The following is a 17,346-nucleotide window of genomic DNA, read 5'->3' on the forward strand; positions in this document are numbered from 1 at the left end:
TTTGGTCATCGAGAAAAAGGAAACACTAAGTGCTTAGTTTATGTATGTAATTTAGTTACTCCCCTAATTTATGTTTAGTTAACATGGATTATGAAACTGAAACTATGATTAAAGCTATATGAAAACAGATGCACACATCTATCCTGACTTTTCCAAGTCAAAACAGATGTTTCAACTGTATTCCTCGCCAAAACTTAAAGTAGTGACTTTTTTTTTTTTTAAGCAGTGACTTAATTTGACAATAATATGTAATTTAGTGACTGATTAAGTAGGAATATCGGAGTAATTGTGAAATTATGTACTTAGTTAAGTCGTAATATGACTATGCTAGTTATAATAAAATGTGTTCTTACTAGCATAGCATATTCATACAACTTGACTAAGTTATATACAATACTGTATTCGATTAAGAAAAATAAAACAGATTTACTATTAAGGAATAAACCCTTTTCTTGTCTATAATGCATACGTATGTTATATGTCTTATCTAAGTTCATTTGGTGATATAAAACCATCGAACTTGGTCGAGCCTGTCTTTAAGAATGTTGTTTAATTACTACAAATCAACGGGTTCAAATAGCACATGACATGAATGCAAAGGCATCTTAATCGAATATAACTGATATGGGTTTGGAATTCAAAGTGCGAATGATGCATACCTAAGACTGTACTTTCACTTCACTAAAACCAAAGAAGAATAAAATGATGAATTAACTTAAAAGTGGGGAAAAAACGAAAGATTCTTTAGTAAAAGCCAATTAGTGCAACACTTTAACAAAAAAAAGCCAGGCAATGGATTGTAGTAGCAGACATTAAAGACGGGTTATCTTCTTTTTTGACCATTTGATGATAATCTTAACTACACAACTCTACCAGGTCAAATGACGACTGAAGAATCCTATGCAAAATGCAACGTGTCTGTAGACACGTACCCACGCTTATACTATCTTAGGACACTAGAATGAATGGTGAATAACAAACAAATCTTCATGTAAGGGAACAGTATAAAAAAGGCTATGCCGCGAAACATCCATTTGTGTCAAAAATTCCAAAACGAACTTAGTGAGCTTGCCATTCAGGTATTTAGTGACAACATAATTATTTCTCTGGTGACTATTCATATTCTTAAAGAAAGGAATTCAGATATTTTTCTTTTCAATGTGGTGGTCAACTCATCATCCTCAAGCCACATCATAATTATAGGAATGCATACCTATACTATTAGATGCTTAAGTTTTATCCACCGTTGAAAATTTCAAATCTCATGGTTATTCACTCTCTTTTTGAGCCATTGGATTTTGATGTGGTCCATGCATGCATCTACTCATTTCAAACACTTTTTCTTACTCATTTCAAATACTTGCTAGAATTGTTGTTTGGTTTAACGTAAGAATCTCTATCCTTAGCTATACTAAAGTTTATATAAAATTAATTGCATAATATGATTTGCATACAATTTAGATTTGCTGTAGCAAATCTCATCGTCTTGTACGATCAACAACTCAAGCGCCTCAAACTTAGATGAGAATCATCATTGAGGGATAAGAGAGTAACAGTTTATCAAAAATAAGGATGCATTAATTAAAATAAACGTACATAGTAGGAAGATCGATATCAGAAGTCAGAACAAAGAACTTCCGATTTTTTTTTACTAGCTTACAGTCTAAACATAACCAGACAAAGGTCCTACGAAATACGAAACGAGTCAAAGCAAGAAAAAAAAACAAATGACGACAAACAGGGTCGTTATCTTGCTTCCATTCTTCAGTAGTTTTATCTCTTCTAGTGCAGCCTGCATAAAAAAGCCAAAGTATATGTTAAAACACTTTTTCAATCATGAGGTCTCACGTTTTAAAATTTAAATCAAATGAAAACTTGTGTTCCCTTTTCGAACGTTTGTTGTTAATGTAGGAAAGAAAACATAATAAAAAGTTTCAACTTTCACGTAATAAATTTAGACCCAATATACATGGGGCACGAAACAATAACTTCTTTTGCATATGTTCTGGATTGGTTCTGGTTAGTTTCTATATATGCCACATTTTGTCAACGTAGATATAGCATACTAGCATATAAACCATGAGAGATTGTTGTGGCATGTGAGTAAAGTTTTGGAATTATTAGAAATGAAATTTATTGAAGAAATAACAAATAAACAAATTTACGTGATCAAGATGATGAAGAAAGTTAGGTCTAGTAGGGAGGATTGGGGGCAGGTTCCTTGGGGGCGTTGCACCTGAAACACTCTGATCTGCTTGCGAAGTTATGTTCATTGCAGCCTGACCTATACATACAAAACCAATCAGCTTCTACAATCTTCTTATACATATACAAACATGAATGAATATAAATACTAATATTCTAAAATTGTCGTCTTAGCTTACGAAGCCTGCGCGCATGCATGAATTTATGTATATGTATTATTACATGGTGGAGACTCCCATGTACATTTTCATGAACCATGCACATGAAACAAACAAATACAAAAAAAAAAAAAAAACAATACCTGGGGCAAATCCAATCTCCAGATTTCCAAGAAGAGCGGCCCATGCCTCCGCCACCACCACTACTAGTGCTACCAAATCCAAAAAGGCCACGTCTTGGACCATCACTCAAGTCCATAAACCCGGTGGCTAGAGCGGCAGCCGAGCGTGAAGACTCATCTTTTGCGGCACCACACTTGAAACAGCTGGACCTGCTTGCAAAATTGTGAGTCCCGCAATTTCCAAGGTTGCAGTACCAATCACCGGGTCTCACGTCAGGCCCGGTATTGAAAGCAAAAGCGTTGCTGATCGGGCGGCTTGCGAAACCGCTGACTAAGTCGGTAATGCTTCTCGGTCTGGGCTCTCTGCATCGTTGGCATGACTCCCTTCTTTGGAAGTTGAGGTGGCTACACGATAGGCAGTTCCAGTCTCCTGGCCTATTCATCTTCTTCTAATCCCCCATAGATAAACAAATGACACAATATTAAAGGTATATATATTCACAAGTGTAGCCTAATATTTGATGATTACCTGGGGATGTTAGCTGAAAACAGTAAGGAGAGTAGAAGTGATATTTTGGTGTTAGAGCGTATAAGTGTGATATGTCCCCATATATATATACATCGGCAAAGCAAAAGGTTCTTTATCAACCGGGAACATATTTTGAAGTGAAAATAGGGTTTCAAATGGTTTTAACTTTCTTATTTTTGTTTCAGCTTTAATGCATTTCCTTTAGCGTTGGGTTTCTCCGTAAACTACGTTTTCCCAAAAGAAACAAAAGATTATCCATACATATCGAGGACTTTAAAATATCAATTTAAGACCCCACTAGTTTAAAGCTTCCAATATCAGCCGTTTTATTATGCTTGTGCTTCACAAAAGTTATTACATATATAGTGATAAAATCAATATTCACATAGTTGTCAGATGTGTATTATCATATACATCAATATTATACTCATTTTTAGACACCCAATTGTTTTTAAATTGATGACTATACACAGAGGCGTGCTTACCATTGTTTGAAAAAGGCTTCTGCCTTAGGCCCCCAAAAAATGTATAATTTTTAGGGTCCCTAATTTCATAAAATTATTCTGTAGAGCTAAATATATAGATTTAGGTAGATTTTCACCATTTGACCAAACAAAAAAAGAAGGTAGATTTTCACCTGATTCTGATTCTGAACTTGACTTTTGTTTTTGATGAATTCTTTTATTCTAATCAATTTCAATATGTGTTAAAAATGCAAAAAAATAATAATTGAAGAACTGACAGGATCTAACTCACAGTTCTCATTTTCATTTTTTTTTGTTATTTACTATAATCCAATTTTTTTCTTATCAAAAATTAGTTGTTTGTATTTTTATTTATACAGTATGATAGTTTGATGAAAGAGTTCATAAAAAAAATAAATGATACGTTTTAACATATATATTTTTATCTATCATCATTTTTTAAACGACAAAATGTTGTATACTTTATCTACCATTATTTTATTCAATATTTTGTTAGTGTCAATTTTATTTTTATTATTTTATCATTTGTATTCTAATGATTATTTTTTCTCTTTCTAAAATACCAAATTATTATTTTAACTTTCTCTAAAAAAGCAGTTTTCTACTTATAATTTTAACCTATACTTTTAAATTACAAATTTAAAATTGTTTCTATCACAACTAAAATTTATATTTTCTAATAACCATTGTAAAAAAAATATTTTTAAAATTTGCCTTGAGCCCCCAAAATTCCTCGCACGGCACTGACTATATATGTAGTTTGCATCATATACAGTGCCGTGCGAAGGACCGTGAGGGCCCGAGGCAAATAATATAATTTTATCTAGGTTTAAATTTTTTTACAAAAATTATTAATAAAATAAAATTATACAAGCTTTTATATTTGTACCAAAAATTTAGAATTTTATAATTATAGAATATAATATATATATATTGAAAATAAAAATAAGATATTTATAATATAGTAGATATTTATATTTATTTACAACCATGAAAAATAAAACTATATATCTATTTATAAATTTATATCTTTAATTCATAGTATAAATAGATAATATTACCGTTGCAAATTCAAGAATCCTAATTCAATGTACAAACTACCATGTGATATAACAATTAACTAAATTATAAAATTAAATGAAATTAATATAAATAATTAAACTAAGTACTAGGGAAAAAAGGGGCCCTAAATTTAACAGTTTTGGAGGGGGCCTAAGGCAATTGCCTCATTTTGTATGCCTTAGGCACGACTCTGATCATATACTGCGTGTATGAGTTGTAAACAATCGAAAACATGTTTGAAACTTATGTTGATAATCCAAATTGCGTAACTTTCTTAAAATCCGCCGATTCAACTAGGTTCATGACCATGGGTGGATAATAAGGTCTCGTGCGTGTGTCAGTAGTAAAAAGGATGCCTCAAGAAGAAAAGAAAAATCTAAAGCAAAAGTTGCATGGCAACAGTTTCAAGAACGTATTGCTTCCATATATAAACCGCGGAAATTAAACATTAAAAGAATATTTACTTCTAGTATTTTCAGTAAGTGTTATCTCCATTTTTTTTCTAGCAGTATCGAGTTACTCGTGTATCCCATCAGAACGTGTTCGCGATTCTCAGCCAAAACCCAAGAAAACAACATCAAATATATATATATATATATATATATATATATATATATATATATATATATATATATATATATATATATTTAATTTTTAAAAGGAAAACAAGAATCATTGCATTGGAACGTATATATTGTCTTCTTCAATGTTTGAATTCGACCATTTTTGTGACTGTGTCATTTGAATTTGTCGATTATACGACACAGTTTCATATATTAACCTAGACATTATCGCTTATGCCTTAATCCTTATGCTACACCAAAATCGGCTTTATTTACCGTCATTTCACCTTTTCCTCTGTGTATCATAACTTTAAAATTTCACCAGTTTTGAAATAAGAAAAGTCTCTTATTTTTACAAAGTAAATATGTCTCTCAAAAGTGAGGTCAGCTGGGAGATAATAAGACAAAAACCAGGTGTATGTGGAATACCACGATCGATTAATGACTTTAATATAAATTCTCAAAATATCATGAAACGCTAAAACTTATAGATTTTTAACTTTTAAGACACGAGTGAAAAATATTTACCACTTTTTTCGTTGTGACACTATGACATCTATATACCGATTTTTGGTGATACCTTCCAAAAAAGATAATTCAAATTTATCCCTTCTACAAAAAACTATAATATTAAATGGTAAACCAACATGAGCTTCTAGTCCAAGTGGTTATGCACTAGGTTTCGTCCATATAAAAACTAGAACTAGACCCTGGCTACTCGGGCCACAAAGTTCAATATGATTCGTTCAAAAAAGGTGAAGCATATATATTTTGCATCACACTCAAACTGATATTGGAAGTATATTAAGCTTCTGGCACTAAACTGTTGGGGGTGGATTTACATCCTCCCTCAAGGCCCATTAGACAATAAACTAGACCCATTTTACTATGAAGTCCTAGCTTCTTCTTTGTATAAATAGAGATACAACTCTCTTTTTCAAGGAGATCTTCTTTCCCATTTTAGACCTAGAACACTTCTTACAAAGGGTTTATAGATTATTAGATTTATTTACACTTGTAATCCTACATGTAATACAATCTTAAATCAATAAACTCTTTTGATGTTCATTTCACATTTGATTCTTTTATGATTTCTCCTAAACCTCAAGAATCTAAGCTTTTATCTTTAGATTCTTTATTTGATTGATTCCAACAAACATCACAAAGATAAACACCATTTTTGGATCAAACAATTGGCGCTAGAAGGAGGGGGTTCAAGGAAAAATATCTTGAAATCTATCAAACTTGAGAGAAAAAGAAAAAAAAAAAAATCTACAACGTCGTCTTGTTTCTTAGAAGTGACGAGTTTGACCAATCTGAAAGTTTCAAACTTTGGAGGATCTTTGGTAACATCAACAGCCGAGCTTTATGAGAAAGCTTCTCAGACCACTCGCTGGATGTTTGGTGAAAGCTGGAGATGGAGATCTCAGACCGCTTCTCCCTCGTGCTCTCCTTGTCGGCGTCGAAGTCAGATGCGTGGAGACGGCGAAGCGAGGAGATGATCAGTTCATCGTCACTGCTTTTGGACCGTGGTCGTCGAGATCTTCTAGACTTCTGTGACAGCGTCCACACCATAAGAAACAAGACGAACGGACAGAGGATCGGGAACATGAACCTTCGTTGTTGCTTCATAGCTTCTTGCCAACACACGGGTTTGGTTCTACGGAGCAAGAGATATGGGTCAAGGTTCGGAGCTTTCTTCAACCAACGAAAAAGCTTTGCTTTTGATGTACACACCAAAGAGCCAAAGACCCTGACAGAGCTTGTCGTCTCGATCCTCATAGACGGCGCCGGTGAAGCTCGCCGTCTCAATCCACCGGTGAAGCTTCCGTCTCAATCCGCCGGTGAAGCTTTCGTCTCGATCCGCCGGTGAAGCTCGCCGTCTCGTACTTCCACTCTTCAAGATCGTAACAAACCTGTAAATTGATCTTAAGAAACTCACGGCCACGATGAAAGAAGATGAGTCTCATAAAGCTTACTACTTTGATTGAAGTATCTGCTAAAGACAACAGATTTTGTAATTACCTCAACACAAGCTTGCCATCTTTACGACAGTTGTTCTGTTCCTCCTCTCCTTTTGACATTAAGCTGGGGGACTTGATCAGCGAGAATGGCGACAAGATTCGAGGAGAACAAGAAGAAGCGCGGTCACTTTAGTGCTGGACACGGTCGCATCGGGAAGCATCGATCTCAGCAACTCCCTCTCGGATGGTTCATGCCGGCGCGGAAACCTCTACGGAAGACAAGCTTGGCTTCGCTAGGATCCTGGTAGAGAGTGTTCATGTCTCTTGAACTCTCTGTTCCTGTCTCTCTCTCTCTCTATGCTGCCAGCTCGCGGTTTTAGAGATTTGGCTCCGTTCATTACCGGTTCTCTGTTTCCTTTGCTCTGCTAGAGCTGCTAGTGAGAGCACTAGGTCTAGTTATTACAGCCTTCACATGGTTCAGGAAAGCTAGAGCTGAGATGGGAGAGTAACATCACTTTCTGGAAAAGCTTGGGACTTTATCTTGGCAAAACTCAAGTCTCTAGCTCGCCGTCTCGTGCTCGCCATCTCGTGCTCGTACCATAACTCCACCATCTTATCCAAGAAGGAAACAGCTTCAGCATCTCCCAAAGAAGAAAACAGAGGAACTTTGGATAGACTACGACAAGTTCGGTCTCTCTTTATGCTCATCTCATGATCATCAACACCATCAACGCGCATCCCCGAGCTTGACGTTGTCAAGATCACGTCTTAGCCTCTTCGTTGGATTCAGATCACGTTATCTTGGCATTGATTGGAGCTCCAGACTTGTTCTCAACAAAGTTCAATACTTTATCTCAGCAACAAAGGCTGTCTCGTTACAAGCTTCTCGTCTCATCCTTTCACTTATTACAATGAAGCTCAAGGCTTGTTCCCCGCAAAGATCAAAACGATCCATTGAGGCAGAGCTCACCACCAGAAGGCTGCTTGCGAGATGTTGGATCCTGCAGAGATGAGGACGTGACATTGGCTTGTCGACTAGAAGGCTCAATCTTTCACACTCCATCTGTGGAAAGAGCTCATCATGAGATCATCCTTCTTCAGCGACTAGCAGCAACTACTTGTCCTCAAAGATAAGTATTCTATAATCTTGATTACTTTATTGGTTGCAACCTGTGCATGCTGTTTAGTTATAAATAAATTACTAACATCGTATGCAAGAGCTGAGCAATTATCTGATCATCATCATTGCTTGCTTATCAATTACACAAAACTTTGATTATCTCTTTTGAATAAACTTGATCGGATGATAATCATCATATTTTTCTTTGTGCGCCAGGATCAATTGCAAGGCAGACATATGACGAGCTCAGACTCCGGTACAAGCTCTAGCTGACGTGATCAAGGTCCGCACAACTCCTGCTGACTTCATCGTCGCCAATCACGAGCTCACCACTGCCCTCGCAACTCCACAGCGCGTTCATCAACGTTATCATAGCCTGACAAGCATACACGCCAATAACTTGCTCGGCACACACGATCTCAACACGAGACTTCGGGTCGGCAATAGTTCGGTAAACATGTATTTTAGGCACGAGTTTAAATTGAACTTGCTTTTTATTAGGCACGAGTTTGTGGTCGACTCGCTTATTGTTAGACACGAGTTTACAGAAACTCATCTTTGGCTAGGCATGAGTTTACAGAAGCTCTCCTTCTACTAGGCACGAGCTCTCAGTAAACTCGCCTCTGTCTTAGCATGAGTCAAGTAAACTCGTCTTTCGCTAAGCACGAGTTTAAAGCAAACTCGCTTATTACTAAGCACAAGTTCGAAATAAACTCGCCTAAACCGTCATAGGCATGAATATGTCTAGTTCATTGTCTAATAAACCCTATTCATAAAGTTCGCAGAGAACGACTTCGTCTCTCTCAACGAACTTTGGGGGGCTTATTGTTGGGGGTGGATTTACATCCTCCCTCAAGGCCCATTAGACAATAAACTAGACCCATTTTACTATGAAGTCCTAGCTTCTTCTTTGTATAAATAGAGATACAACTCTCTTTTTCAAGGAGATCTTCTTTCCCATTTTAGACCTAGAACACTTCTTACAAAGGGTTTATAGATTATTAGATTTATTTACACTTGTAATCCTACATGTAATACAATCTTAAATCAATAAACTCTTTTGATGTTCATTTCACATTTGATTCTTTTATGATTTCTCCTAAACCTCAAGAATCTAAGCTTTTATCTTTAGATTCTTTATTTGATTGATTCCAACAAACATCACAAAGATAAACACCATTTTTGGATCAAACATAAACCATATGTTGTAGGTAAAACTTTTCTAAATGAAAGTGTAAATCCTAAACATTGATGTATAATAATCTTCTATATGTATCTACTCGCACTATATTGTAATATAGTTTTGTTTGTACTTCACTAAACCATGAGTTATTTAATTATCTTGTCTATACTGTATGATGTTTATGTATACTACTTCAAAGCGTTTAGTAATGTGGATTAAAGTTAATCCTTTGTACAATTGTATTGTATTCGAGGCTAACGCCTTATCCATAAGTCCGCATAGAAGCTAACTCGAAATTGGAAAAAAAAATAGTGGGGATTAAAAGAAGTACGAACTACATAATGTAGGAAAATATATAAGATTCATATAATTAGTAAACCCACCACATTGTCTCGGGGAATGGTAAAGAAAAGACTGACGAACACAAAAATAAAAGAGATTCGATTCTCTTTGGGAAATGCTTCCATGCATCAGTTATATCCCCACGTACGTATTTTATGAGTACGATCAATCGCGCCAAGGGATACTCCAATAAATCATAGGAGGAAAACAAGAACATCTTATAAATAACTTTTTTTTGACTAAGATCTTATAAATATTTAGAAATCAGTTATTAGCGAATCCTGCATAAAAACATTTATCGCACTGATATTATATAATTAATATTAAAAGAAAATTGTGGTATGATAACTGATAATTTTCATTTCATATTTTCCGCAATTATATTCATAATTAAAAAATTTCAAGCACCAACCTATTTAGTTTAAGCACAGGCCCGTCCCTCTACTAAGGCACATGAAGCATTAGCTTTAGGCCACATAATATAAAGTAAATTATAGGCCACAATTTATGAAGTTGTTTGTAGATGAAATAGTTAAACAAGTGAAGTACAACTTCTATATTTGGGGTTCGAATATTACTACTACCATTGTTTTTAATAATTTTAGATAAAAGTTACATTAGAAGGCCACATTTTCTGACAGGCTTTAGGCCACGTAAAATTTTGGGAAGGCACTGTTAAGCAGAGTAATAAAATGTTTGGTTTAAGCCCTCCTCTTTTACAAAATTATAAAAATCTAAACACACACGCCACTGATTATACTTCGAGTCTGTTTTTAGAGTCAGGACAACATGGCATAACCATGCTTCTGTCTTGTTATTTAGACTAATGTGTTACCTTACCCTTTTTTTTAGCAACATGTTACCTTACCTTTGTATATTATTGTTGCCCAGTTTTATAATGGGCTTTCTCGGGCCCATTAACAATGAAATGATTCAACTATCCGTACGAGTCAAAGTGTCAGACAGTTGCTTTTGAAGCTTTTCTCTCTCTCTCTCACTCTTTCCCAATCCTCAGGCAGTTGAGCGGACTTTAGAGAGAAGCAGAAGCAGCCACACAGCAAGAGGAAGAGGAAGCTTCTTCCACTGTTAACGGTGCGTGCATTTTTACCCTCTATAAGTCTTCGTTAACGTTACCTTTAAGTAATTACTTGCATCTTACGCATGTCTTTGTCCAAATTGTCCGTACACATTGTCTACTTTCTTTACCCTCTATAATAAACCATTAATTTATGTTTTTTTTTATCTCATATATTTACAATGGCTTTTGATACAACAGAACAGATCCCGTTTGAAAAAGCTGAAGGAAAATGACGCTCAATGGCGTTTTAGATTTGCTCCAAGAGAATGTGAAGAAGCCTCGCTTCTGCAAGTCTCTGCCTTTGGGAGAAAACTGGAAGTCTAAATCAATGGTAACTTAGTATTAGTCCCTTTCTTTTCTCTGTTTCTCACTTTTGTTCTTTGACTCTTTCTATGGAGTTAGTTTACATTAGACATGTCCACTGTGTTAACTTACCTCTTTTATAAACAATATACTTTATTATTCTCTTTTGTTTGTTTGAAAAAGCTCAGATCTTTCCACTGGAGTTAGTTCTTGTTCTGCTTTTTGCCTTTATTTATTTTTTATTTTTTATTTTTTACATCGCCTTTATTTTATTAATTATTCCTTGTTTTTCTTGGTTTTACGTAGAGGATTATTCCTGAAGAGTTTGTGAGAAGCGCTCATGGTGCTTTTGAGCACAGGCTGGTGTTCAGTGTTTCTTGGGGAAATTCGTGGCAAGTCTGGCTCCAACGAGACAAGAACGGTCTGTTCATGGAAGAAGAAGACTGGGACGAGTTTGTGGATGACAACTTGTTATGCCCTAACGATATCTTGCTCTTCACACATGAGGACACAATGTTTACTGAAGTGAGAATCTATAAAAAAGATTATCGCTTCTTCAAACAGGTCATCACAGCACCTCTTCCACCTCAAGTGCTTAACCCTAAGCCAAACGCCCCTTCCTCTGCACCTCCTGGCTTTGCTCCCTTTGCTTCTGCCTCGGGTAAGACCATTAGTTTCATACTTTCTCAAACACAAAACTATTCTGCTCTAACTTTGATTGTTTTTGTTTATGTTTTGGCAGCAAGTAGAGCGAGACAGAGCTCTTCTCCTGTCCAAAACCCTGAGCAGTACCTCGTAAACCCCCAAAACCCCTACTTTGTGAAGACACTGTCCAAAAAGATCGATGTTCTGGTAATAATAACATCAGCCTTTTTAGTTTATGTTTGTTGCCTATGAAGCTAAACACTTTTATTTTTTTAATGTCTGTGGCAAATATAGTATGTGAACCAAGAGGTGATTCAGAGGTATGGCTTGAAGTTTGGTCCCCATCTGTCACCCGTTCATTACCTTCTTCCCGGAGAAAAACACGAGGCTGTGATTAAGATCTACCGCAACGCCCCTTGTTTCAATCGCTGGGCAGCCATATGTAAGAAGTACAACAAGAAAGAAGGAGACAGTGTTGTTTGTGAGCTTGAACGCTCAGGTGGTGTGGTTACTGCTGTTAGAGTGCATTTCGTTGATGAATGAAGAGACCAAGAAGACCTCTCCAGTGTCTCCTTCCTATGAGTTAAGCTTCATATAAGTGTTTACAAAACTTACTATTTGTATTGCAACAATTAAGTAGCTGTCAGTGTGGTACTAGTCTAATTTACTTAGCTTTCTTGTGACTATGCTTCATATAATCTCTCCTTTTACAACCATATAAAATAAAAACACCAAAAAGACAATGTTTTAAAAATAAAGCCCACACATTTCACTTCTTGTAACAGTTACCGGAGTAAAACCCGAATGGTACTTCTGAACATAACACCAAAAATCACCATTCGTGTTTTTTCAAAAACTAAAATCTACTGCAAAATCAAAAACCAGAAACTAAAAACCAAAATCTAAAAACTAAAAACCAAAAACTAAAATCTAAAAATCATCCAAACAATCATCACCTGAAACATAGTCACAAGAAAGAATCTTTTGGAAAAACAAAAACCAAAAATTAATTCAAAAACCACAAACAATCAACCTCTCAAGCTTGGTATGAATTTGGATGATGTATTTGTTTTATTGATCTTTTAAGTAAAATGTGTGTCAGTGCATGATTTGAATTTACTTTGTATATATCAGATATGCATACACTTTTATTCTAGTAAATTTGTAAAAAAAAAAAAAAAATTCCATAAAGGCTTACATACATAAGAAATTGGCAATCCCCTTTTGCCTTCTCATGCAAGAAAGGCACATATAACCCCTAAACAAACCTCTCCTTTTACCACCCATATCTTTTTAATAAAATCAAAACACACACACCAAAAAGACAATATTATTTATAAAAATAAAGCCCAAACACTTCACTTCTTGTAGTATAAGGATTCATTCATCTACTTACGAGCGCTTATAAGCTTGACATCGTCAATCACAGGCCCACATAGAGACGAGAAATCATCGCTCCTCATAGCATAGAAAGTACTGTAAAACATAACTCTGGTTCTGGTCGAAACCGCTACAAACCTGATCGAAGCTCGTTTAAACCCTCCCGTGCCACGTGACTCGTAAGGTACCTTAAGCGTATCTCTCCCTGCAAAAGCTTCAACCACCATTGAGCCTTTGCAAGCGTTGTTAGCGTCTCCTACCGCAAATGAGAGGACATAAGTCTTCCCAATGATGGTCCGAGCAACTTGGGCGATGGCGCTCTCTTTGCCTGCTACTAGCTCAATGGCTCGGCGACCTTGTGGGATTGAGAAGTGTTCTGTGTCTACGTACTTGACGGCTTTGAGAGACTCGACCATCCAACCGGGTAGGGGAGAGTGGTCGTCTTCTATGAACGGTGGGATTAAAACTCCTGTGGTCGAGCCTGGTAGGACTAATGGACCTTCTTCAAATCCTCCGTTTTTCAAAATGTTTTCTGACATACAATAGTTTCATAACATATGATATTAAGTCAAGATGTATATAATACATTCATTTGTATACACATACATAAGAGTAGAGGAGTAGAAATACTTGTGTGTATTTATATTTAATGACATAATGTTTTCACTCCTCTACTCCGTTCAAGAAATCACTACGATGTAGGTAGTATATATCTCATATTATATATTAAGTTTTGTGTTCTATTAAAAATTAATTTGATGAGATATTAAAAAATAGATATACTGAAAAAATTGAAGAAAAAATGGATGTTAACTGATTAAATCGATTTATATCAATTTAGATGGGTTTAGACTGATTTAAATCAATTTGAGCAATTTAAATCGGATTTTTTAAAAATTGTTAATCTTTAGAATATTGCTCCTACATATGTGCATAAAATTGAAAATGAATGTTATGCATATGTATAACTTTATAAACTGTTTCCTACTTATGTCATGCATATAATATTTAAGAATCTGACAAAACAGAGTATATACTTGTACTTACTGTTGGTTGGTCGAGGAGGGTAAAGAGCTTTCATGGCAATACCATCAATGAGTGGTCCACAAGCTGGATCCTCTTCTTCACCTGGATTATGAATCACTATCTCTGCGATCTCACTCTCAGCCTGAAACGCCCAAGAGTATAGATCCCATCCACTGCTACTATACACCGTCTGCACTGGAATCACCCCCGAGTCAGGTGCCACAGAGATGTTGAGCCTTTCGTCCTGAGCACACGTCCTAGCAGCGCTGAAAGTGAGCGAGTAATACATTCCTTTCACCACTTTGAGTCTTTGCTTGATGGATGCTTCGTTTCCTAGCCTGACTGCGAATTTTCCGGCGGGGACAACGAGAAGCATGTCTCCTTGTGTGTGTCCTGAGCTTATGTACTCGACGAAGCCTGTGACTTCCCAATTCGGGATTGCCATCTTGTTCAAGACTTCGGTTCCTTTCATGTCCGATGGTTTTGGTCCTAGTTCGAAGTCGCCGTTTGGTAACATCCCTGTGAATTACCATATTACCTTTTTTAGTATTAGCAATTTAAAAAATAATTAATTAGAAAAAGAAAGAAATAGGCACGTGAAGTGGTCTACATTAACGTGGATTAGCTTTCTTGATGGACCAAACTCAACTTCATTGATTGGATATGTCCAAAAACTTTATCGCAGTGTGTTTGTGTCATAACCAAAGTACAATTGTAATTTTAATCCGTTTAGAGCAATTTTATTGGCAAGTTTCTAAAATATGGGTTCTTAACTAAAAATATCATTATTTTAACATTAATTTAATTATTTAGTTAAAATTTATTTTTTTAGATAAATTGAACCAATTAACAATGGACATATAAGTTTCCAATGGTATCTAATATGATACCATTAGATTCGTTTTCTTATCATCTCTCTTTTAATTTTCTTTAATTTTAATGTTAATACCCATTGGATATCAAAGATATCTCTATCCTAAAATAATCATAATTAAAAACTTAGACAATAATGACAATTAACTATAGTTAATTTTACTTATATCAGTTTATATGAATTATTATAATGGTGTACGTATAGGTGTAGAAATAAAGGTTACCGTCACGGAAGGAGACACCGGCAGAATTGGCGGTGGTGATGAGAAGAAGGAAGAGAGACACGACGGTGACGCCTCCCATTGTAAAGGAGCGCCTAAGAGAGAATGAGACAAGTGTTTAGTGTACAAAGCTAAGTGATTAACATAGAGACTTGGGGCAGTTGCTTATAAGGGGCTGGAGCTATCAAAGTGCCCTTGGAGGTTGCTCTATATCACGAGTGTGTGCCACTGTCCCATGTGGGGTTGTGACCTCACTCCTTTGCAGAGATTTGGTATCTTATTGACATATTTGTGGTACTTCCAGAACTAAAACTAATAAATAACAAATTAGGTTAATATTTGTATTCTTAATATTTATCTTATAGTCTCCTATGACTCCTATCTCGGTGAGGCGGTGACTAGGAAAGACTGAAGACTGACAACCAAAGAAAAAAAACACTAAATGTAATTATTTAACGATAATCTCTTCTTATCCACATGCCATTTACACATGTAAACAACACTCAAGTCTAAGATTGTGAAAATTATTGAGATGTTCTTTTAGTAATTTTACATCTGAATCTACATGACATACCTGATTACTTATGATAACTGTAGAGAAGGCCACTCTTGTCGTTTTGGTAGAATGTCGGTGGAGATACTACATAGGAGAATCGTTTATCGTGGCGTGGCGTGGCATGGCATGTGTTACACCAAAAACAAAGTTCACAAGAGTTTTATTTTTCTTTGTTTTGAACATTTTCTAAACTCTTTTGTCTTCTTTGATTCGTGTTTTCGAGAGTTTCTTTTTGTTGTATTTTAGAATTGCGGAAATGAAAAATGTGTAAGCTATGAATGCGGTTTCCAAAGTCGGCTTCAGAAGTTCAGAATTGCGTCCAGTACTGATTGCGTCTTATCAGGCCAAGAAATTTGCGTGCCAATTCAATTATTTCTAACTTCAAAACGGATGTACTTCTGATCTAAATTATGCAAGATAAATTATTATTAATCACATAATATGATAATACTAATAAACTTGTTATTACTAATCACATAATATGATAATACTAATAAACTTTGTTTATAGTCCTAATTGGTTTGTTTAAGCCATCTGTGAAGACAGGGTAAAGTATAATGTAGAATTTTAAAAACATAGGTTTGTTTCAGTAAATGGATGTGGTAATGACTCTCAGGTATATACGGGTAGCAGAAGATAAAATTTACTTGTAAATAAAATTATTACAATTCCTTTTATCCAACAAACCTTTTATGGTTGATATTCACTTCTTAGCGTCTCTCTCACAGTTTCTTCAAGATTACAAAACCTTTGAAAACCAATGCAAGATTGTAGAAGTTAGTGAAACACTCTAAACTTGTAACTTGGATCTTGCAATATCACGTGTATACTAGCAATTACATAACAAACTAGGTCAAGAAGTCATAAACATCTAGCGCAAAAGTCTGACGTAGATTTAACTTTCACAAATTACAAATAATTGGGCGGTCAGTACCTAACAACTGACTGACTGAGCAACCAAAAATTTATTAGGACTTTAAGAGCAAGTTCGAATTAACATTAAAATGTTGAAATCTGAATACAAAGCATAGTGCGAGCTAGAGGGTCGAGAATCGTTAGGAAACGTGGGTGGGCCGGTGGGGCACTTAATAAAAAGAAGAGGGCGCGATGAGAGCGCAAAAGGCAAAATCAAGCATTTGTCGGGCTTCATCACTCCTGTCCATACACACACAAACTATCCCTAACCTACCTTTTAGTATTATTATATAAGGTTAATCATATAGTAAAGATAAAAATGTTTAACGTCTGTTATGTCCACATTATTATTAAATCAATGAATCTAACTCTTCGTAGTTCATAAACCAAAGTTCACAATGTAGATAGCTTTATATTGAACCATCACCTTTAACAAAAGTTCTCAATAATTGACAACTGTGATAAAAGACTAGGAGGAAGTAACTCACATTTAATCCCACATTTCATTTTATTTTTTAGTTTTTCATTAATGATTTAGGCCCCTGTGCTAATGTGACTCACATGGAAATGTCTTCAATAAAACTCCAAATCGTTTTCTCCTGACCAATCTATTAAA

At 35.5% G+C, this 17,346-nt stretch overlaps 3 protein-coding genes and 1 long non-coding RNA gene across 5 annotated transcripts; 2 read left to right on the forward strand and 2 right to left on the reverse strand.

The window, feature by feature from the left end:
* Positions 1-1,534: 1,534 nt before the first annotated feature.
* On the reverse strand, positions 1,535-10,445 carry LOC103854748 (uncharacterized RNA-binding protein C17H9.04c-like). The gene is made up of 5 exons (XM_009131711.3): positions 9,402-10,445; positions 3,015-5,942; positions 2,507-2,934; positions 2,166-2,284; positions 1,535-1,792 (listed from the first exon to the last, which is right to left on the reverse strand). The coding sequence occupies exons 3-4, from the start codon at positions 2,926-2,928 to the stop codon at positions 2,194-2,196; spliced, it is 513 nt and encodes a 170-aa protein (XP_009129959.1). The 5' UTR covers positions 2,929-2,934; positions 3,015-5,942; positions 9,402-10,445; the 3' UTR covers positions 1,535-1,792; positions 2,166-2,193.
* Positions 5,941-8,990, forward strand: LOC103854749. The gene is made up of 2 exons (XR_004455204.1): positions 5,941-7,927; positions 8,006-8,990. It is a non-coding gene; the product is annotated as an uncharacterized LOC103854749 (long non-coding RNA).
* Positions 10,446-10,565: 120 nt separating the features above from the next.
* Positions 10,566-13,093, forward strand: LOC103854750 (B3 domain-containing protein At5g25470-like). 2 transcript variants are annotated; one of them, XM_033284576.1, is made up of 5 exons: positions 10,566-10,825; positions 11,015-11,142; positions 11,421-11,775; positions 11,857-11,966; positions 12,054-13,093. In XM_033284576.1, the coding sequence occupies exons 2-5, from the start codon at positions 11,041-11,043 to the stop codon at positions 12,300-12,302; spliced, it is 816 nt and encodes a 271-aa protein (XP_033140467.1). In that variant the 5' UTR covers positions 10,566-10,825; positions 11,015-11,040; the 3' UTR covers positions 12,303-13,093. The 2 variants fall into 2 exon arrangements, with proteins under 2 accessions (XP_033140467.1, XP_009129961.1); XM_009131713.2 differs by having other exon boundaries at positions 10,570-10,825; positions 11,010-11,142.
* LOC103854751 lies at positions 12,916-15,518 on the reverse strand. The gene is made up of 3 exons (XM_009131714.3): positions 15,263-15,518; positions 14,187-14,684; positions 12,916-13,671 (listed from the first exon to the last, which is right to left on the reverse strand). Exons 1-3 carry the CDS (start codon positions 15,339-15,341, stop codon positions 13,148-13,150), a joined length of 1,101 nt encoding a protein of 366 aa, XP_009129962.1. The 5' UTR covers positions 15,342-15,518; the 3' UTR covers positions 12,916-13,147.
* Between the last annotated feature and the right edge of the window lie 1,828 nt (positions 15,519-17,346).

The sequence above is a fragment of the Brassica rapa genome, chromosome A02 (genome assembly GCF_000309985.2).
Source record: "Brassica rapa cultivar Chiifu-401-42 chromosome A02, CAAS_Brap_v3.01, whole genome shotgun sequence".
NCBI classification, from domain to species: Eukaryota; Viridiplantae; Streptophyta; class Magnoliopsida; order Brassicales; family Brassicaceae; genus Brassica; species Brassica rapa.